Consider the following 22,989-nt stretch of genomic DNA (forward strand, 5'->3'; position numbering starts at 1 on the left):
CCCCCAATAATCAAATATGCTCAAAATATATTGCTATAAAAATATTATTTCAAATAATAATTGCTATGCTATGTTAATAAAAACAATATGCTAAACCTTGGCCACAAAATGTGGACTTGTCTTCATGTAACAATGCGTAGATTTGTGTTTGTATGATTGCGTTGTACTTTATGAATCCCTAATCTCTGCCATTACATACTATGAAACAAGAAAAGTTAAAAAATAAACAACAGAGCAATGTAATACAATACAATATTATACAATATTGTTAGTGAAATTTTTCAATATTTTAGAAATTAGTTTTCAAATTTAGATTTTCTTTCTGGGGGGGGGAGACCCCAGAGCCCCTGGTAGATTTGTTCCCCCCCCCAATGTTGACTCCATGGCTACGGCCTTGCATTGACTCGCGAATTTCTCTACACCCCCTCCCCTCTCTCTCTGCCCCCCTCTCTCTCTCTATTTAAGGCCTCGACACAGAGGCGTTGTTTCTCTGTGTGCCTACAGTGAGGGAAAACAGTATTTGTTCCCCTGCTGATTTTGTACGTTTGCCCACTGACAAGGAAATGATCAGTCTATAATTTTAATGGTAGGTTTATTTAAACAGTGAGAGACAGAATAACAACAATAAAATCCAGATAAACGCATGTCAAAAATGTTATAAATTGATTCGCATTTTAATGAGGGAAATGAGTATTTGACCCCCTCTCAATCAGAAAGATTTCTGGCTCCCAGGTGTCTTTTATACAGGTAACGAGCTGAGATTAGGAGCACACTCTTAAAGGGAGTGCCCCTTATCTCAGCTCGTTACCTGTATAAAAGACACCTGTCCATAGAAGCAATCAATCAATCAATCAAATCCCAAACTCTCCACCATGGCCAAGACCAAAGAGCTCTCCAAGGATGTCAGGGACAAGATTGGAATGGGCTACAAGATCATTGCCAAGCAGCTTGGTGAGAAGGTGACAACAGTTGGTGCAATTATTCGCAAATGGAAGAAACGCAAAAAAACTGTCAATCTCCTTCGGCCTGGGGCTCCATGCAAGATCTCACCTCGTGGAGTTGCAATGGTCATGAGAACGGTGAGGAATCAGCCCAGAACTACACGGGAGGATCTTGTCAATGATCTCAAGGCAGCTGGGACCATAGTCACCAAGAAAACAATTGATAACACACTTCACCGTGAAGGACTGAAATCCTGCAGCGCCTGCAAGGTTTCCCTGCTCAAGAAAGCAGATATACATGCCCGTCTGAAGTTTGCCAATGAACATCTGAATGATTCAGAGGACAACTGGGTGAAAGTGTTTTGGTCGGATTAGACCAAAATGGAGCTCTTTTGTATCAACTCAACTCGCCGTGTTTGGAGGAGGAATGCTGCCTATGACCCCAAGAACACCATCCCCACCGTCAAACATGGAGGTGGAAACATGCTTTGGGGTGTTTTTCTACTAAGGGGACAGGACAACTTCACCGCATCAAAGGGACGATGGACGGGGCCATGTACCGTCAAATCTTGGGTGAGAACCTCCTTCCCTCAGCCAGGGCATTGAAAATGGATGGTGGATGGGTATTCCAGCATGACAATGACCCAAAACACACGGCCAAGGAAACAAAGGAGTGGCTCAAGAAGAAGCACATTAAGGTCCTGGGGTGACCTAGCCAGTCTCCAGACCTTAATCCCATAGGAAATCTGGAGGGAGCTTAAGGTTCGAGTTGCCAAACGTCAGCCTCGAAACCTTAATGACTTGGAGAAGATCTGCAAAGAGGAGTGGGACAAAATCCCTCCTGAGATGTGTGCAAACCTGGTGGCCAACTACAAGAAACGTCTGACCTCTGTGATTGCCAACAAGGGTTTTGCCACCAAGTACTAAGTCATGTTTTGCAGAGGGGTCAAATACTTTTTTCCCACATTAAAATGCAAATAAATTTATAACATTTTTGACATGCGTTTATCTGGATTTTTTTGTTGTTATTCTGTCTCTCACTGTTCAAATAAACCTTCCATTAAAATTATAGACTGATCATTTCTTTGTCAGTGGGCAAACGTACAAAATCAGCAGGGGATCAAATACTTTTTTCCCTCATTGTATGTGTGTATCTCTCTGTGTGTGTCTCTGTGTTATCTCTCTCTGCCTATGTGTCTCCGTGTCTGTGTTTTGTCTCTCTTTCAAATTGAGCAATCTTTGGAAGAACGTTATCAACCAGGTGGGGTGTTGCCTCTTATGTTGGCCGACTCTCTGTGTTGTATTGCATTACATTTCTATTCTAGATTTTAAAGCTTTCGTGACTGCTAGGATCCATACTCTTTGGTTCTATTGGGTAAAGTCACGTAGGTAAAAAAATTAAATAACAAAAACCACGACGTTTCGGCCACAACACAAGCGGCCTTCATCAGGTGAAGGGACGAGACTGTCTGGAGGACAGCGCTGGAGTGGAAAAAGCCACGCGCAGATCACGACCTTTAAGCTGTGTGAGAAGAAACAAAGCGCCTTGACAAAGGAATTAGGATATAATTTAGCATTGAAATGGCTCATTGAAATAGCTAAGTTAAAGTATACACATCCGCAGAGGCACCCCTTGACAAAGGAATTAGCATAGAATTTAGCATTGAAATAGCTGAGTGATGTTCTGTGCATGTGGACAAGAGCCTGTCAGTAGGGGGCAATGATTGATGCGTCATCTCGGTTGTGTAGTTTGTCGGCAATCTTGATTCGAAGCTTTCGTGACTGCAGGAATCCATACTCTCTCGTTATTTCGGTAAAGTCATCACGTGGGTAGAAACATAACAGATAACGGCGTTTAGATCACAACACAAGCAATCGTCATCAGGTGGGACAACCACAGCAAGAAGAAGACGCTGAAGTAGGCGTCTACTTCAGCAGTTTTGTCTTCTTGCTGCTGTGCTTGTCTCACCTGATGACGATTGCTTGTGTTACGATCTAAACTCTGTGATCTATTATTTGTAGCTAATGTTTAGAATTTGCTACATTTTGACCCAGACGCCAGCATGCAATGGCCTACTCGTTTTGAATGACACTGCAATAGTTTGTTGTACATACACTGTTAAGCAGGAGTTGCGTATTTTTAAAATAGCTTCTTGTTAATACGATGTAACCTGATGCAGTATATTTCACTGCAGTAATTCAATTTTGTTAATATGCCTGTCAATAATTACGAATGAATACTTGTCTGTGCGTATTTTAAATGTTATTCTTTTATAAGGTGATGTTGATATCGAAAACTGACACGTAACTGGCATGCCATAAATAGGAAATTAACTCTGCTTATTCGAATCAATGTATTCATATATGTTGATAAACTGTTTCACGCAGATTGTGTTTCTAACGGCGACTACAGGGACCACGTGATTGTTTAAAAATGTCTTTGATTATAACTTTAATTGCCTACAATTCGTCATGTGTAGCTTATTTAGACTATAATTTATTCACTACCCAAAATATATTTACTTGAAAACATAGAGCTGATATTTGTAAGCAGTCTTTTTTATTTCTACGTTTGAAAAAAAATATTTGCACAAATTGAACTTGTTCAGATACAAGGTGAATTCACAAGGCTTTGTAAAAAATCCAATATTTCAGAATTTTGCCTTAACGGAGAATATTTTAAAAAATGTTGGTAACAATAAAGATTCAGAAATATATATTGTGCCGTGTCTACAATTTTATTGTAAAGTGGAATTGGTAAAAAAAAATGTATTTGTACACGTATAGGCGTTGTGGTCCATAAGTCTGGTGACACAGAGGAATTGTGGTCCATAAGTCTGGTGACACAGAGGCATTGTGGTCCATAAGTCTGGTGACACACAAGTTTCATTTATTAGGTATAGCCCTGTGAGCCATGCGGCTCATAAGTCGGGTGCAACCGCAACAAACATAAGTCTGGTGACACAGAGGCGTTGTGGTCCATAAGTCTGGTGACACAGAGGCGTTGTGGTCCATAAGTCTGGTGACACAGAGGCGTTGAGGTCCATAAGTCTGGTGACAGAGGCGTTGTGGTCCATAAGTCTATGGGCTGTGTTGAGTCTATGGCAGTGTTGAGTCTATGGGCAATGTTGAGTCTATGGTAGTGTTGAGTCTATGGTAGTGTTGAGTCTGTGGGTGGTAGTGTTGAGTCTATGGGTGGTAGTGTTGAGTCTATGGTAGTGTTGTGTCTATGGTAGTGTTGAGTCTATGGGTGGTAGTGTTGTGTCTATGGTAGTGTTGAGTCTATGGGTAGTGTTGAGTCTATGGTAGTGTTGAGTCTATGGTAGTGTTGAGTCTATGGGTGGTAGTGTTGTGTCTATGGTAGTGTTGAGTCTACAGTGAGGGAAAAAAGTATTTGATCCCCTGCTGATTTTGTACGTTAGCCCCATGACAAAGAAATGATCAGTCTATAATTTTAATGGTAGGTTTATTTGAACAGTAAGAGACAGAATAACAACAAAATCCAGAAAAACGCTTCGCTACGTGGCCACGAGTGACGGTGAAATATGAAGAAGGGGCGACCCTGAAGCGTGAAGGTCAGGAATCTTCTCCGGGTGCTCCTCCTCCCACGTTTGCAGGCGCCTATCACCGTCATCACAGCATCCCAATGGCAGTATTCTCAACACGAATATCTCGAGACTCAAGGAGGCTATTCTGGACAAATTCATTCGCGTTATTCTTATAATTATTGTAATCCTCATGTGTGTATGTTGAACTTCTTTCGCACAGTACGTAGCAAACCTTGCTATACATCCTAAATAGAAGAGGCATCCTATGCAGAGGCCGGTGCCTGCCAATAAATGTATAATTTCCACCCTCAAGCTCAGATGAGAGCCGTCAAATGTATATTTGACAATGGTGACACTTTGATTTGTGTTTCTGGATAAGGTTAACATATAGGTTGCATTTTGCATTCAAACAGATGATTATACAGGAATACAGCTTCTGACCTTCAAGTGTGCATAACGTTAATTTTATTTAAGCCGAGATGCCATTCATTAATGTGAATGGAAATAAGCTCAAATATACGTTTTATGAAAGTATACCACATTGATGAAATGTATGGTGTGCATTATTGAAGGTCTGTGAACTTTCTAACAGTTTTCCCAGGAAGTGAAGAAACTTGTCAAGCATTTCTAAAACACTTTATATAAACAAGGTTAATGTTTTAATGGTATCTGTGAAAGCAGAGGATGGAGCTCTTTTTTCGTCAGCAGAGTACGGTGCCCACACTCCTCTTACACAGCAACTCTTTGAGTTATGGATCACGCAGAGATCGTAAAACTCTGCACGCCCGACTTGCAGGGCAGCACTGTGGTGTCTGTAAGAGCATTCATTTTGATCTATTCACTTAGTCTTCAGTCTCGGTGGTGCTTTCCTGGGTAAATATTCTAATGAAATATGGATGATGAACGTTAGCAACTGCTCAATCTGCTGTCTGTGTATATTTACATTTCTGCTCTAATTTGATGCGTGAGAAGGGGAGATCCATTTTTCACTTAATGGGAACCAGTCTTCCCGAAAAAAGACTGCAGTATAGTGGTTGTACAAATATACTTACAGCTTTGTTGAACAGCACCACTCACCTTCATTACAGTGGAGATAACCCATGTATATCAGTTCACCAACATTGATCTGTTGTTCACACATTACTAAGGTTGTGGTTATGGTGGTGGAAACAGAAAAATGCATTTGTGGGGGCTACCGTCCCCCGCCATCACCGAATTGTCGGGGCCGTTGGCCCCCGACTCCCCCGTTAAATTCATACCACTACCACAACTGCAACACCCGTTGTATGATTATGCCCGTGGGTACCCGTGTACCTCACGGCGCAGCTCTACTCACGCAGTAACCACCGCCAGCAGCATCGCGTGCTTGAATTGTGTAATCTTGTTTCATTTACCTTCGCAGCCGGTCGGAAGCAACTAATTAGGCCACGCTGCGCAATTCCCGCTCACCAATTGATCTCTACACGCTACACGCGCGGCGCGTGCCGTGAGCGCCGCTGCTCCTGCACGTCCCCGTACTGGCGCGGGCGAAGTGCAACCAGTACCACACAATGCAGAGGCTCACCACACCACGCACGAGTGCATTTAATGATCGAAGGACCCGTACTTTAATTCCCAGGGCGATAGCACGTTGCTGCTGCCCCGGCATGCGCGTCAAGCCCCGAGTGGACTCACCCGTGCGAGCGTAAACACATGGGTAAAATTACTCACTCACGCGCAAACAAAAGAATCACCGCGGGCAGGCTCGCCACACCACGCACCGCCCCTCCGTACTCACAGAGACAACACGATACGGTTTATACCCTACGGACGGTTTATTCCCCACGAATAAACGAACTAGACTGTGCGTGTCAGTACGGACCAGCAGGACAGGTCTAACCTATCTCGCTACTGCCTGATACTTAATCGACCTGTCTGCCCTCTATTTTCTCTCCCCGTGCTTCCCCAAAGCGTCCCTTTTTATCCTCCTTTCAAAGCCCTCGCACCGCCCATCCGCGGTGCATCACGGGTCAGGCCGTTAATCTGCGGTGCATCATGGGTAGGGCCGTTAATCCGCGGTGCATCATGGGTAGGGCCGTTAATCCACGGTGCATCATGGGTAGAGACGCTAACCCGCGGTGCACCATGGGTAGAGACGCTTAACCCGCGCTGCCCCGCTCCCCACCTGTCTGCTGGTCCGCGTGTGTCCTAGGCATCTCCTCACTGCAGTTCTCAGCGAGTTCTCCGTGGTCATTTAATTCTAAGTTAAGCCACGGCGCCGCAGTGCCATTTGGCCTGGGGGGGGGGGGGGGTGCCTGCCAATTCCCTAACCCTGAGAAACCGTGGAGCACCCCCACGAGGGGGCCTCTCGGGTAACAACTCAGGGCAGGTACCCCCCCCCCTCCCCATGAGACCCTACTTGAGTGTGTGTGTGTTTAGGTGGGGGGGGGGGGCAGAGGAAGTGCTGTGATGGGAGCCGGGTGGCTTCTCGGTCGCAGCAGCACAGCGACTGCCCCGGTTTCGACGGAGCGGCTTCTCTGTTGTGGCACCACAATGGCAATTGTCATCCCGGCCGAGGGGCGCCTGACAGCGAGGGACATCCGTCGCTTAATTACTGAGAACTTCCCCTTCTATCAGAACAATGACAAGAAGCGGGGAAACTCTGTCCGTCGCTGCCTCACGTTTGAAGACTGCTTCGTTAAAGTGCCCAGAAGGCCGGGCCAGCCGGGCAGAAGCAATCACTGGGTCGTGGACCCGGCGGCTGCGAACATCTTTGATGACGGCTCGTATCAGCGCAGGAGGAAGAGGTTCAAACGGTGCGGTGTGGTGTGGGGTGAGTGGGCGAATGACTGGATGGGTAGGTGAGTGGGTGGGTAGGTGAGTGAGTGGGTAGGTGAGTGGGTGGGTGAGTGGGTGGGTAGGTGAGTGGATGGGTAGGTGTGTGGGCGAATGACAGGGTGGGTAGGTGAGTGGATGGGTAGGTGAGTGGGCGAATGACTGGGTAGGTAGGTGAGTGGATGGGTAGGTGAGTGGGTGGGTAGGTGAGTGAGTGGGTAGGTGAGTGAGTGGGTAGGTGAGTGAGTGGGTAGGTAGGTGAGTGGGTGGGTAGATGAGTGGGTGGGTAGGTGAGTGAGTGGGCGAATGACTGGATGGGTAGATGAGTGGGTGGGTTGGTAGGTGAGTAGGTGGGTAGGTGAGTGGGTGGGTAGGTGAGTGGGTAGGTGAGTGAGTGGGCGAATGACTGGATGGGTAGATGAGTGGGTGGGTAGGTGAGTGGGCGAATGACTGAATGAGTAGATGAGTGGCTGGGTAGGTGAGTGGGTAAGTGAGTGAAAGGGTGGGTGAATCGGTTGGTGGGTGAGTGGGAGGGTGGGTGTGGATGTGTACTGTGATGCATCTGCCAATTGTCTCAAGTCAGTCAACCCATGGCATCTGGGTCTGTCCCGTGACCTGTCAGCGAACTTGGCCTAAGCTCCGTGGTGATCTCACGGGTGGTCGGGGCATTTAAACTGGAGCATGATGTGTTTATTTTGCTCCCCATAGAATGTGGAGATTTTACGTGGTAACAACTTCTTTAAACACCACCGAGGCGTCGTTAAGCGTCTCTTTCAAACCGTGATAGTTTGCGAACGGTAGTTTCCCTTATCTCCAGATATATAAAAGGCAAAGTTGTGATTATGTGTGTCTGTTCAAAATGTTTAGCGTACATCCCGACATTCAACAAACTTAAAATTTGCCATGTGGGTACTTTCCAGACTGTACACCGTGCAAACATTATAAAAATACACTTTTAGCTTCTATTTTAGGGGGGGGGGGGGGGGGGGGGGGGAGCTCAATAATGCATTTATTTTTTGCACGGCAAGTGAGCTGTGACATCAAATCTGTCACGTGACCCGCGCACGTGGAAGCGTAACGCATTGTAGTGTAGCGGTTAGCGTTGTCTGTGTGTGTCTGTGTGTGTGTCTGTGTGTGTCTGTGTGTGTGTCTGTGTGTGTGTCTGTGTGTGTGTCTGTGTGTGTCTGTGTGTGTGTCTGTGTGTCTGTGTGTGGCTGTGTGTGTGTCTGTGTGTGTCTGTGTGTGGGGGGGGGAGCGGTAGTGTAGTGGTTAGCGCTACGCTGCGCTACGAACCCGGCGACCCGAGTTCGATTCCCGCTCACGGCCACCACCGGTGACGATTATTTCAACCGGTCCTGGGCCTCCCCTAGGTCGAGTCAGCCTCAAACGTGTAAATGTTGTGGTGTGAACATCGGGAGACAAAGGTGGCCGGACGTGGTGAATCCAAGTCCCGGGCGAAGCCGGGTAGTTAAAGCTCGTGCTGTTATATTCACAATCAGATGTTTTTATTTCGACTCGAGGAAAATCGGTGAAATCGGAAGCCAATGATAGGCCCCAGTTGTGGGCCCTTCTTAACCTGGTAACAAAATAATATTCTTAATCAGTGATGTCCTCACCTAAGCGTGTGAGACGAGACGGACGCACAAGACTCTAGTCTCCCGTTGCTGTACATCACTCACAGAGCACCACAGCGCCCCCCCCCCCCCACCAGATCCACAACAGCGTTCGCCCCGCAAGACTAAGGCAGCTTCTCCCTGCCTCAGCTGGACCATCAACAACGGCAACATTTGTGTCAACAACAGCAGCAACAGCTAACTTGGCGCCTTTATCATTACGTCTTCAGCACGGCAGCAGCAGCAGCACGGAACAACTTCAGGGCATGACTCAGTCGCAACTCGCGTTTAAAATCGTCACGCAAGACGGCTCTCCGCGAGACGTCGCGGGCACACGGCGCGTCACTTTTCTCCCCCAATAAAACTCGGACAACGTGAATGCGTGGAAACGAGAAACGATGTCGGAACGCAACGGGGCATCGCAAATCGTAAAGATTTTTGCGAGAGCGAGAAAGAAAAGCTTCCTTCTAGACGTCGCCGCCGCGCGCCAACGACGGCACCAGCGTGAGCAGAAGCGCCGTGGCCCAAGCGGCACCGGGGCAGCAAGACGCCTTGCTGGTGGCAGACGCCCGCCCCGCTGACGTCGTCGCCGCCGCTGACGTCGTCGCTGATGACGTCGTCGCCGCTGATGACGTCGCTGATGATGTCGTCGCCGCTGCAAAGGGGCAAGCGGAGAAACGAGACGTCAGTCGCCATCGCTATGATGAGAGCAATGTACGAGTACCGGGGGGCCTCTTACAACCCTCCGCCTCCTCCTCCATCTCCACCACCACCAACACCACCAACATCACCACCAACACCACCACCAACACCACCACCAACACCACCACCAACACCACCAACACCAACACCACCACCAACACCACCAACACCACCACCACCAACACCACCAACAACACTAACACCACCAACACCACTAACACCAACACCACCACCACCAACACCACCAACACCACCATCACCAACACCACCACCACCAACACCACCAACACCACCGCCACCATCTCCACCACCACCAACACCACCACCTCCTAGGGCAGGGGTCGAGAACCTATGGCTCGCGAGCCAGATGTGGCTCTTTTGATGATTGCATATGGCTCGCAGATAAAACAAAATATTCTCACTTGTTTTAATCCATCCATCGATTTTTCACTGCGCATGTCCTGTTCAGGGCTGCAGGAGCAATTGTCCATTATTTTAATTGGATGATACTGGCCTACGTTTGCCGTTGCTGGGTAAAACAGGTAAACACCCCCTTTTGAATCAGTCTGAGACTGTGTCTGCTCGGTCATTAGCTCAAAGCTAACCCTTCGACGAAGAAGATGGCGAAAAGAAAAAAAGACGACGAGTATCGTACATTTCAGGACGACTGGACCGAAGAATTCGCCTTTGTGGAGAGAGCGGGTTCTGCGGTGTGTCTAATTTGCAATGACAAAATTACATCGTTGAAACGGTCGAATGTAAAGCGGCACTTCGACACGCGCCACGCTACCTTTGCATCAAAATACCCTGCGGGAGACAGCAGAAAGAAAGCGTGCCAAGAGCTTCTGAGCAGGGTGCAAGCTAGCCAGCAGCAACTCCGCGTATGGACCCGGCAAGGTGACTATAATTTGGCTAGCTTTGCTGGTTCTTTAGCAATAGTGAGGAACGGAAAACCATTCACAGATGGCGAGTATGCTAAAACGTTCATGCTGGATGTAGCCAATGAACTTTTTGATGATCTTCCGAACAAAGACAAGATAATCAAACGGATACAAGACATGCCTCTGTCGGCAAGAACTGTTCATGATCGTACCATCGTGATGGCAAACAAAGTGGAGGAAACGCAAGTGAAGGACATAAATGCAGCGCCGTTCTTTTCTCTGGCTTTGGATGAGTCAACAGACGTGAGCCATTTGTCGCAGTTCAGCGTGATTGCAAGATATGCTGTTGGTGACACACTGCGCGAAGAAAGTCTTGCTGTTCTGCCATTAAAAGGGTCCACAAGAGGTGAGGATTTATTCAAGTCTTTCATGGAGTTTGCTCAAGAAAAAAGTCTACCTATGGATAAACTTCTCTCAGTGTGTACTGATGGTGCTCCGTGTATGGTGGGGAAAAACAAAGGATTTGTGGCGCTTCTCCGTGAACATGAAAATAGACCCATCCTAAGTTTCCATTGCATTATACACCAGGAGGCACTTTGTGCTCAGATGTGTGACAGGCAGTTTGGCGAAGTGATGTCGCTGGTCATTCGTGTGATCAACTTTATTGTTGCCCGAGCCTTAAATGATCGCCAGTTTAAAACACTGCTGGATGAAGTTGTAAATAACTATCCTGGTCTGCTTTTGCACAGCAATGTGCGTTGGTTGTCAAGAGGGAAGGTGCTTAGCCGTTTTGCGGCTTGCCTGAACGAAATCCGGACTTTCCTTGAAATGAAAGGCGTCGGGCATCCTGAGCTAGCCGACACCGAGTGGCTCCTCAAGTTTTACTATCTCGTAGATCTGACTGAACATCTGAACCAGCTCAACGTGAAAATGCAAGGCATTGGAAATACAGTGTTATCCCTTCAACAAGCTGTATTTGCTTTTGAAAACAAGCTGGAGCTTTTCATCACGGATCTTGAAACAGGTCGTTTACTACATTTTGAAAAACTGAGCCAATTTAAAGATGCATGCACAGCAAGTGAGCCCATTCAAAACCTTGATCTCCACCAGCTAGCTGGCTGCACATCCAGTCTCCTACAGTCCTTCAAAGCACGCTTTGGAGAATTTCGTGAGCACACTCGTCTTTTTAAGTTCATCACCCATCCAAACGAGTGTTCACTGAACACAGCCGACCTGAATTACATCCCTGGTGTCTCCGTCAGAGATTTTGAAGCAGAAGTGGCTGACCTGAAGGCCTCAGACATGTGGGTGAATAAGTTCAAGTCACTGAATGAAGATTTGGAAAGAATCACACGACAGAAAGCGGAGTTGGCGAGCAAGCACATGTGGACAGAAATGAAAAAACTCCAACCCGAAGACCAGCTGATTCTCAAAACTTGGAACGCGCTTCCTGTCACATACCACACACTGCAGCGTGTGAGTATTGCTGTATTGACCATGTTTGGATCTACGTATGCATGTGAGCAGTCATTCTCACATCTTAAAAACATCAAGTCCAACCTACGATCACGTTTAACGGATGAAAGCCTCAACGCTTGCATGAAGCTTAACCTCACCAAGTACCAACCCGACTACAAAGACATCAGCAAATCCATGCAGCACCAGAAGTCGCATTAATGGTGAGTGTTATAACAACATTATTTAAAAGAATAAATTCAGAGGCTTATTATACTGACATTTAGTTGAATTCACTTTTAAAATATATTATATGGCTCTCACTGAAATAAATTTCCAAATTTTTTGCTTTCATGGCTCTCTTAGTCAAAAAGGTTCCCGACCCCTGTCCTAGGGGATGGAAGATTTGTTGGAGGTTGTTGGTAGTTGAGACTGAAACCTCTTCCTCACTTGTTCACTCTGCCACTCACCCAATCATTCAGAGAGACGATCCATAACACTACGTTTAAAACTATTTGGTAAATTAAAACGCCGACTGTCACATCATCGACGTCGGGTGCCCGATTGTAACTCCTCTGCGGTGAGCGGTGGACCACCACCACCACCACCAACACCCGAGTGTCAACAACGCTCTTTGCCAAAACAGCAAACCCCTGCCCAGAGTTGCGATGCTGAGAATCTTTTTTATTTTCAAAGCGTTCTTTTATCTCCGTTTGACCGGAACTTTGTTGACTGCCCTCGATGTGTGCACCTCCGTGAGTCTATGGGAGCCTTTAACATTGAAGTCTATGGGACCCTTTAACAGTGAAGTCTATGGGAGCCTTTAACATTGAAGTCTGTGGGAGCCTTTAACATTGAAGTCTATCGGAGCCTTTAACATTGAAGTCTATCGGAGCCTTTAACATTGAAGTCTATCGGAGCCTTTAACATTGAAGTCTATCGGAGCCTTTAACAGTGAAGTCTATGGGAGCCTTTAACATTGAAGTCTGTGGGAGCCTTTAAAATTGATGTCTGTGGGAGCCTTTAACATTGAAGTCTGTGGGAGCCTTTAACAGTGAAGTCTATGGGAGCCTTTAACATTGAAGTCTATGGCAGCCTTTAACATTGAAGTCTATGGGAGCCTTTAACATTGAAGTCTATGGGAGCCTTTAACATTGAAGTCTATGGGAGCCTTTAACATTGAAGTCTGTGGGAGCCTTTAACATTGAAGTCTGTGGGAGCCTTTAACATTGAAGTCTGTGGGAGCCTTTAACATTGAAGTCTGTGGGATCCTTTAACATTGAAGCCTGTGGGAGCCTTTAACATTGAAGTCTGTGGGAGCCTTTAACATTGAAGTCTATGGGAGCCTGTAACATTGAAGACTATGGGAGCCTTTAACATTGAAGTCTATCGGAGCCTTTAACATTGAAGTCTATGGGAGCCTTTAACATTGAAGTCTATGGGAGCCTTTAACATTGAAGTCTGTGGGAGCCTTTAAAATTGATGTCTGTGGGAGCCATTAACATTGAAGTCTGTGGGAGCCTTTAACAGTGAAGTCTATGGGAGCCTTTAACAGTGAAGTCTATGGGAGCCTTTAACAGTGCAGTCTATGGGAGCCTTTAACAGTGAAGTCTATGGGAGCCTTTAACAGTGAAGTCTATGGGAGCCTTTAACAGTGAAGCCTATGGGAGCCTTTAACAGTGAAGTCTATGGGAGCCTTTAACAGTGAAGTCTATGGGAGCCTTTAACAGTGAAGTCTATGGGAGCCTTTAACATTGAAGTATATGGGAGCCTTTAACATTGAAGCCTATGGGAGCCTTTGATATTGAAGTATATGGGAGCCTTTAACATTGAAGTCTATGGGAGCCTTTAACATTGAAGTCTATGGGAGCCTTTAACATTGAAGTCTATGGGAGCCTTTAACATTGAAGTCTGTGGGAGCCTTTAACATTGAAGTCTGTGGGAGCCTTTAACATTGAAGTCTGTGGGAGCCTTTAACATTGAAGTCTGTGGGATCCTTTAACATTGAAGTCTGTGGGAGCCTTTAACATTGAAGTCTGTGGGAGCCTTTAACATTGAAGTCTATGGGAGCCTGTAACATTGAAGACTATGGGAGCCTTTAACATTGAAGTCTATCGGAGCCTTTAACATTGAAGTCTATGGGAGCCTTTAACATTGAAGTCTATGGGAGCCTTTAACATTGAAGTCTGTGGGAGCCTTTAAAATTGATGTCTGTGGGAGCCTTTAACATTGAAGTCTGTGGGAGCCTTTAACAGTGAAGTCTATGGGAGCCTTTAACAGTGAAGTCTATGGGAGCCTTTAACAGTGCAGTCTATGGGAGCCTTTAACCGTGAAGTCTATGGGAGCCTTTAACAGTGAAGTCTATGGGAGCCTTTAACAGTGAAGCCTATGGGAGCCTTTAACAGTGAAGTCTATGGGAGCCTTTAACAGTGAAGTCTATGGGAGCCTTTAACAGTGAAGTCTATGGGAGCCTTTAACATTGAAGTATATGGGAGCCTTTAACATTGAAGCCTATGGGAGCCTTTAATATTGAAGTATATGGGAGCCTTTAACATTGAAGTCTATGGGAGCCTTTAACATTGAAGTCTATGGGAGCCTTTAACAGTGAAGTCTATGGGAGCCTTTAACAGTGAAGTCTATGGGAGCCTTTAACAGTGAAGTATATGGGAGCCTTTAACAGTGAAGTCTATGGGAGCCTTTAACAGTGAAGTCTATGGGAGCCTTTAACAGTGAAGTCTATGGGAGCCTTTAACATTGAAGTCTATGGGAGCCTTTAACATTGAAGTCTATGGGAGCCTTTAACATTGAAGTCTATGGGAGCCTTTAACATTGAAGTCTATGGGATCCTTTAACATTGAAGTCTATGGGAGCCTTTAACATTGAAGTCTGTGGGAGCCTTTAACATTGAAGTCTGTGGGAGCCTTTAACATTGAAGTCTGTGGGAGCCTTTAACATTGAAGTCTGTGGGAGCCTTTAACAGTGAAGTCTATGGGAGCCTTTAACAGTGAAGTCTATGGGAGCCTTTAACAGTGAAGTCTATGGGAGCCTTTAACAGTGAAGTCTATGGGAGCCTTTAACAGTGAAGTCTATGGGAGCCTTTAACATTGAAGTCTATGGGAGCCTTTAACATTGAAGTCTATGGGAGCCTTTAACATTGAAGTCTATGGGAGCCTTTAACATTGAAGTCTATGGGAGCCTTTAACATTGAAGTCTGTGGGAGCCTTTAACATTGAAGTCTGTGGGAGCCTTTAACATTGAAGTATGTGGGAGCCTTTAACATTGAAGTCTGTGGGAGCCTTTAACATTGAAGTCTGTGGGAGCCTTTAACATTGAAGTCTGTGGGAGCCTTTAACAATGAAGTCTATGGGAGCCTTTAACAGTGAAGTCTATGGGAGCCTTTAACATTGAAGACTATGGGAGCCTTTAACATTGAAGTCTATGGGAGCCTTTAACATTGAAGACTATGGGAGCCTTTAACATTGAAGTCTATGGGAGCCTTTGACATTGAAGTCTATGGGAACCTTTAACATTGAAGTCTATGGGAGCCTTTAACATTGAAGACTATGGGAGCCTTTAACATTGAAGTCTATGGGAGCCTTTAACATTGAAGTCTATGGGAGCCTTTAACATTGAAGTCTATGGGAGTATTTAACATTGAAGTCTATGGGAGCCTTTAACATTGAAGTCTATGGGAGCCTTTAACATTGAAGTCTATGGGAGCCTTTAACATTGAAGTCTATGGGAGCCTTTAACATTGAAGTCTATGGGAGCCTTTAACATTGAAGCCTATGGGAGCCTTTAATATTGAAGTATATGGGAGCCTTTAACATTGAAGTATATGGGAGCCTTTAACATTGAAGACTATGGGAGCCTTTAACATGGAAGTCTATGGGAGCCTTTAACATTGAAGTCTATGGGAGCCTTTAACATTGAAGTCTGTCGGAGCCTTTAATATTGAAGTCTGTGGGAGCCTTTAACAGTGAAGTCTATGGGAGCCTTTAACAGTGAAGTCTATGGGAGCCTTTAACATTGAAGACTATGGGAGCCTTTAACATTGAAGTCTATGGGAGCCTTTAACATTGAAGACTATGGGAGCCTTTAACATTGAAGACTATGGGAGCCTTTAACATTGAAGTCTATGGGAGCCTTTAACATTGAAGTCTATGGGAGCCTTTGACATTGAAGTCTATGGGAACCTTTAACATTGAAGTCTATGGGAGCCTTTAACATTGAAGACTATGGGAGCCTTTAACATTGAAGTCTATGGGAGCCTTTAACATTGAAGTCTATGGGAGCCTTTAACATTGAAGTCTATGGGAGTATTTAACATTGAAGTCTATGGGAGCCTTTAACATTGAAGTCTATGGGAGCCTTTAACATTGAAGTCTATGGGAGCCTTTAACATTGAAGTCTATGGGAGCCTTTAACATTGAAGTCTATGGGAGCCTTTAACATTGAAGCCTATGGGAGCCTTTAATATTGAAGTATATGGGAGCCTTTAACATTGAAGTATATGGGAGCCTTTAACATTGAAGACTATGGGAGCCTTTAACATGGAAGTCTATGGGAGCCTTTAACATTGAAGTCTATGGGAGCCTTTAACATTGAAGTCTGTCGGAGCCTTTAATATTGAAGTCTGTGGGAGCCTTTAACAGTGAAGTCTATGGGAGCCTTTAACAGTGAAGTCTATGGGAGCCTTTAACATTGAAGACTATGGGAGCCTTTAACATTGAAGTCTATGGGAGCCTTTAACATTGAAGACTATGGGAGCCTTTAACATTGAAGTCTATGGGAGCCTTTAACATTGAAGTCTATGGGAGCCTTTAACATTGAAGACTATGGGAGCCTTTAACATTGAAGTCTATGGGAGCCTTTAACATTGAAGTCTATGGGAGCCTTTAACATTGAAGTCTATGGGAGTCTTTAACATTGAAGTCTATGGGAGCCTTTAACATTGAAGTCTATGGGAGCCTTTAACATTGAATCCAAGCATGAATGGAGCAAGCACTTGGGAACCCGAGCAGCCAATGGAGATTCACGGGGTGGCCAGAAACCCAGTTTTTTTAAAACCCAAGACTTTCCGCGCCGCCGACCTCATTGGGCTGACCACGGCCATTTGCATCGTCAGGGTGGACAGACGATCCAAGCCGCCGCCCTCCCGCGTACCTGACGAGGTAGCTAACAGCTCGTCGTCGTCATCCTCGCCATCGTCAGCACCGCCGTCACGGCCGCTACCGGCGTTGGGGGCCGATGGCGAGGACGTAGAGGCCTCCTTGCCATCGTCCTGGCCCTCCTCCTCGTCCTCCTCGTCCTCCTTGTCCTCGTCCTCCTCCTCGTCCTCCTCCTCGTCCTCCTCCTCGTCCCCCTCCTCCTCGTCTTCCTCCTCACCGTCCGACGCCACTGTGGGGGTGGTTGTGGGGGTGATGGTGGTGGTAGTTAATGGTGGTTGTGGTGGCGGCGGCGGGTGTAGCGGTCTACGCCGCGCTACGCCGCGCTACGAACCCGGCCGAACCCAAGTTCGATTCCCGCTCACGGCCACCAACACGCGGTGATGATTATCTGAACCCGTCTTGGGCCTCCCCTAGGTCGACTCGGCCTCAAACGAGCACCCGGCGCGGTGTGTGGCGAACATCGCCAGCACCGGGGAGACAAAGGCGGTCGGGCGTGGCGCTGGCCACCCACCCCCTCGTGCGCCGTGCCGGCCTTCACAGGTGCTACTTGCTAACAGCGCTTGCCCCTGCGGCCTGTTGAGGCTACACCAGACGTGGGCAATGTACGGCCCCCGGGCCTTCTAGGGTCCGTTGGGCTTTTTAATCTGGCCCGCCAAACTTGTCCAAATATTATTATTAAATTAAATGTTACCTTTCTCCTGTAATGCCCCCATTTCCCCATTAGACGGCGCTGTTTTCACGATGTTTGATCAGTCACGTTACGACATGTTTTTGTATTGTTCAGATTCGTGCAATTTGTTAAATTGCCTTGCAAATAAATGCTTTGCTACCTGTTAAAGGCCAAATCCTTTCACGTAATGATTTTTAACACGTCATTTATATTTAGTTCACACAAACACTCCATCCATCTGTTCCTGGCCCGGCCCCTCTGTCAAATTTTAGAACGCACTGTGGCTCGCGAGTCAAAACATTTGCCTACCCCTGGGCTACACGGTGGGGGATCTTCGTCTTCGATGGCGGCGGTTGCGGTGCGGCGGCGGTTAACGGCTCGGCGCCGGATCGGAGAGGGATTCCGGCCGGCGGGTTTGTTGCCGGCGGCGACTTTGCTCACCTTCCACGGAGAGGTGCGCCCGCAGCTGGCCGGTGTTCAGGTTGTTGATGGCGAAGCAGGTGTAAGTGTTCGAGTCCTCGCGCCGCAAGTCCACGATGTGAAGGGTGCCATTCTCGAAGATCTGGAAGCGCTCGCCCTCAACATTCAAGCTCTGGTAGTTCCTGAACCTGGCGGTGCGCGGGAAGGCGTGGGGGGCGTGGGGGGCGTGGGGGGCGTGAACCGTTGAGGTTTGACGGCGATGCCGTCGGGGGATTTGAGATCCGGGGTTGGCTGCTTCGCGAGACGCGGAGGCGAACGTCCCGGGGGACGTTGGGGCGGCGAGGTTCACGCGGCCCTCCGCCGCGTTGAGTGCCCCTCTCTCGCTCTCTCGCTCTGAGCCACGTCTGCGTGGCGGCCATCGACAGTCGCCCTACCCCGCCCCAGCGCGCGCGAAATTATAAATGTTAACCTATGGGAGCCTTTAACATTGAAGCCTATGCGAGCCTTTGACATTGAAGTCTATGGGAGCCTTTGACATTGAAGTCTATGGGAGCCTTTAACATTGAAGTCTATGGGAGCCTTTAACATTGAAGTCTATGGGAGCCTTTAACATTGAAGTCTATGGGAGCCTTTAACATTGAAGTCTATGGGAGCCTTTAACATTGAAGTCTATGGGAGCCTTTAACATTGAAGCCTATGGGAGCCTTTAATATTGAAGTATATGGGAGCCTTTAACATTGAAGTATATGGGAGCCTTTAACATTGAAGACTATGGGAGCCTTTAACATGGAAGTCTATGGGAGCCTTTAACATTGAAGTCTATGGGAGCCTTTAACATTGAAGTCTGTCGGAGCCTTTAATATTGAAGTCTGTGGGAGCCTTTAACAGTGAAGTCTATGGGAGCCTTTAACAGTGAAGTCTATGGGAGCCTTTAACATTGAAGACTATGGGAGCCTTTAACATTGAAGTCTATGGGAGCCTTTAACATTGAAGACTATGGGAGCCTTTAACATTGAAGTCTATGGGAGCCTTTAACATTGAAGTCTATGGGAGCCTTTAACATTGAAGACTATGGGAGCCTTTAACATTGAAGTCTATGGGAGCCTTTAACATTGAAGTCTATGGGAGCCTTTAACATTGAAGTCTATGGGAGTCTTTAACATTGAAGTCTATGGGAGCCTTTAACATTGAAGTCTATGGGAGCCTTTAACATTGAATCCAAGCATGAATGGAGCAAGCACTTGGGAACCCGAGCAGCCAATGGAGATTCATGGGGTGGCCAGAAACCAAGTTTTTTTAAAACCCAGGACTTTCCGCGCCGCCGACCTCATTGGGCTGACCACGGCCATTTGCATCGTCAGGGTGGACAGACGATCCAAGCCGCCGCCCTCCCGCGTACCTGGCGAGGTAGCTAACAGCTCGTCGTCGTCATCCTCGCCATCGTCAGCACCGCCGTCACGGCCGCTACCGGCGCTGGGGGCCGATGGCGAGGACGTAGAGGCCTCCTTGCCATCGTCCTGGCCCTCCTCCTCGTCCTCCTCGTCCTCCTCCTCGTCCTCCTTGTCCTCGTCCTCCTCCTCGTCCTCCTCCTCGTCCTCCTCCTCGTCCCCCTCCTCCTCGTCCTCCTCCTCACCGTCCGACGCCACTGTGGGGGTGGTTGTGGGGGTGATGGTGGTGGTAGTTAATGGTGGTGGTGGTGGCGGCGGCGGGTGTAGCGGTCTACGCCGCGCTACGCCGCACTACGAACCCGGCCGAACCCAAGTTCGATTCCCGCTCACGGCCACCAACACGCGGTGATGATTATCTGAACCCGTCTTGGGCCTCCCCTAGGTCGACTCGGCCTCAAACGAGCACCCGGCGCGGTGTGTGGCGAACATCGCCAGCACCGGGGAGACAAAGGCGGTCGGGCGTGGCGCTGGCCACCCACCCCCTCGTGCGCCGTGCCGGCCTTCACAGGTGCTACTTGCTAACAGCGCTTGCCCCTGCGGCCTGTTGAGGCTACACCAGACGTGGGCAATGTACGGCCCCCGGGCCTTCTAGGGCCCGTTGGGCTTTTTAATCTGGCCCGCCGAACTTGTCCAAATATTATTATTAAATTAAATGTTACCTTTCTCCTGTAATGCCCCCATTTCCCCATTAGACGGCGCTGTTTTCACGATGTTTGATCAGTCACGTTACGACATGTTTTTGTATTGTTCAGATTCGTGCAATTTGTTAAATTGCCTTGCAAATAAATGCTTTGCTACCTGTTAAAGGCCAAATCCTTTCACGTAATGATTTTTAACACGTCATTTATATTTAGTTCACACAAACACTCCATCCATCTGTTCCTGGCCCGGCCCCTCTGTCAAATTTTAGAACGCACTGTGGCTCGCGAGTCAAAACATTTGCCTACCCCTGGGCTACACGGTGGGGGATCTTCGTCTTCGATGGCGGCGGTTGCGGTGCGGCGGCGGTTAACGGCTCGGCGCCGGATCGGAGAGGGATTCCGGCCGGCGGGTTTGTTGCCGGCGGCGACTTTGCTCACCTTCCACGGAGAGGTGCGCCCGCAGCTGGCCGGTGTTCAGGTTGTTGATGGCGAAGCAGGTGTAAGTGTTCGAGTCCTCGCGCCGCAAGTCCACGATGTGAAGGGTGCCATTCTCGAAGATCTGGAAGCGCTCGCCCTCAACATTCAAGCTCTGGTAGTTCCTGAACCTGGCGGTGCGCGGGAAGGCGTGGGGGGCGTGGGGGGCGTGGGGGGCGTGAACCGTTGAGGTTTGACGGCGATGCCGTCGGGGGATTTGAGATCCGGGGTCGGCTGCTTCGCGAGACGCGGAGGCGAACGTCCCGGGGGACGTTGGGGCGGCGAGGTTCACGCGGCCCTCCGCCGCGTTGAGTGCCCCTCTCTCGCTCTCTCGCTCTGAGCCACGTCTGCGTGGCGGCCATCGACAGTCGCCCTACCCCGCCCCAGCGCGCGCGAAATTATAAATGTTAACCTATGGGAGCCTTTAACATTGAAGCCTATGCGAGCCTTTGACATTGAAGTCTATGGGAGCCTTTGACATTGAAGTCTATGGGAGCCTTTAACATTGAAGTCTATGGGAGCCTTTAACATTGAAGTCTATGGGAGCCTTTAACATTGAAGTCTATGGGAGCCTTTAACATTGAAGTCTATGGGAGCCTTTAACATTGAAGTCTATGGGAGCCTTTAACATTGAAGCCTATGGGAGCCTTTAATATTGAAGTATATGGGAGCCTTTAACATTGAAGTATATGGGAGCCTTTAACATTGAAGACTATGGGAGCCTTTAACATGGAAGTCTATGGGAGCCTTTAACATTGAAGTCTATGGGAGCCTTTAACATTGAAGTCTGTCGGAGCCTTTAATATTGAAGTCTGTGGGAGCCTTTAACAGTGAAGTCTATGGGAGCCTTTAACAGTGAAGTCTATGGGAGCCTTTAACATTGAAGACTATGGGAGCCTTTAACATTGAAGTCTATGGGAGCCTTTAACATTGAAGACTATGGGAGCCTTTAACATTGAAGTCTATGGGAGCCTTTAACATTGAAGTCTATGGGAGCCTTTAACATTGAAGACTATGGGAGCCTTTAACATTGAAGTCTATGGGAGCCTTTAACATTGAAGTCTATGGGAGCCTTTAACATTGAAGTCTATGGGAGTCTTTAACATTGAAGTCTATGGGAGCCTTTAACATTGAATCCAAGCATGAATGGAGCAAGCACTTGGGAACCCGAGCAGCCAATGGAGATTCACGGGGTGGCCAGAAACCCAGTTTTTTTAAAACCCAGGACTTTCCGCGCCGCCGACCTCATTGGGCTGACCACGGCCATTTGCATCGTCAGGGTGGACAGACGATCCAAGCCGCCGCCCTCCCGCGTACCTGGCGAGGTAGCTAACAGCTCGTCGTCGTCATCCTCGCCATCGTCAGCACCGCCGTCACGGCCGCTACCGGCGCTGGGGGCCGATGGCGAGGACGTAGAGGCCTCCTTGCCATCGTCCTGGCCCTCCTCCTCGTCCTCCTCGTCCTCCTCCTCGTCCTCCTTGTCCTCGTCCTCCTCCTCGTCCTCCTCCTCGTCCTCCTCCTCGTCCCCCTCCTCCTCGTCCTCCTCCTCACCGTCCGACGCCACTGTGGGGGTGGTTGTGGGGGTGATGGTGGTGGTAGTTAATGGTGGTGGTGGTGGCGGCGGCGGGTGTAGCGGTCTACGCCGCGCTACGCCGCACTACGAACCCGGCCGAACCCAAGTTCGATTCCCGCTCACGGCCACCAACACGCGGTGATGATTATCTGAACCCGTCTTGGGCCTCCCCTAGGTCGACTCGGCCTCAAACGAGCACCCAGCGCGGTGTGTGGCGAACATCGCCAGCACCGGGGAGACAAAGGCGGTCGGGCGTGGCGCTGGCCACCCACCCCCTCGTGCGCCGTGCCGGCCTTCACAGGTGCTACTTGCTAACAGCGCTTGCCCCTGCGGCCTGTTGAGGCTACACCAGACGTGGGCAATGTACGGCCCCCGGGCCTTCTAGGGCCCGTTGGGCTTTTTAATCTGGCCCGCCGAACTTGTCCAAATATTATTAAATTAAATGTTACCTTTCTCCTGTAATGCCCCCATTTCCCCATTAGACGGCGCTGTTTTCACGATGTTTGATCAGTCACGTTACGACATGTTTTTGTATTGTTCAGATTCGTGCAATTTGTTAAATTGCCTTGCAAATAAATGCTTTGCTACCTGTTAAAGGCCAAATCCTTTCACGTAATGATTTTTAACACGTCATTTAT

General features: G+C 48.2%; 1 protein-coding gene across 1 annotated transcript; it reads right to left on the bottom strand.

Annotated features, from left to right (window-relative positions):
- Positions 1-8,784: 8,784 nt before the first annotated feature.
- On the bottom strand, positions 8,785-21,140 carry LOC142915938 (uncharacterized). The gene is made up of 4 exons (XM_076061563.1): positions 21,124-21,140; positions 20,743-20,909; positions 19,615-19,860; positions 8,785-9,571 (listed from the first exon to the last, which is right to left on the bottom strand). The coding sequence occupies exons 1-4, from the start codon at positions 21,138-21,140 to the stop codon at positions 9,384-9,386; spliced, it is 618 nt and encodes a 205-aa protein (XP_075917678.1). The 3' UTR covers positions 8,785-9,383.
- Positions 21,141-22,989: the final 1,849 nt, after the last annotated feature.

Source organism: Petromyzon marinus, unplaced genomic scaffold (assembly GCF_048934315.1).
Source record: "Petromyzon marinus isolate PM22_M1 ecotype Great Lakes invasive population unplaced genomic scaffold, UKy_Petmar_22M1.pri1.0 PM_G_Scaffold_37, whole genome shotgun sequence".
Taxonomy (NCBI): domain Eukaryota; kingdom Metazoa; phylum Chordata; class Hyperoartia; order Petromyzontiformes; family Petromyzontidae; genus Petromyzon; species Petromyzon marinus.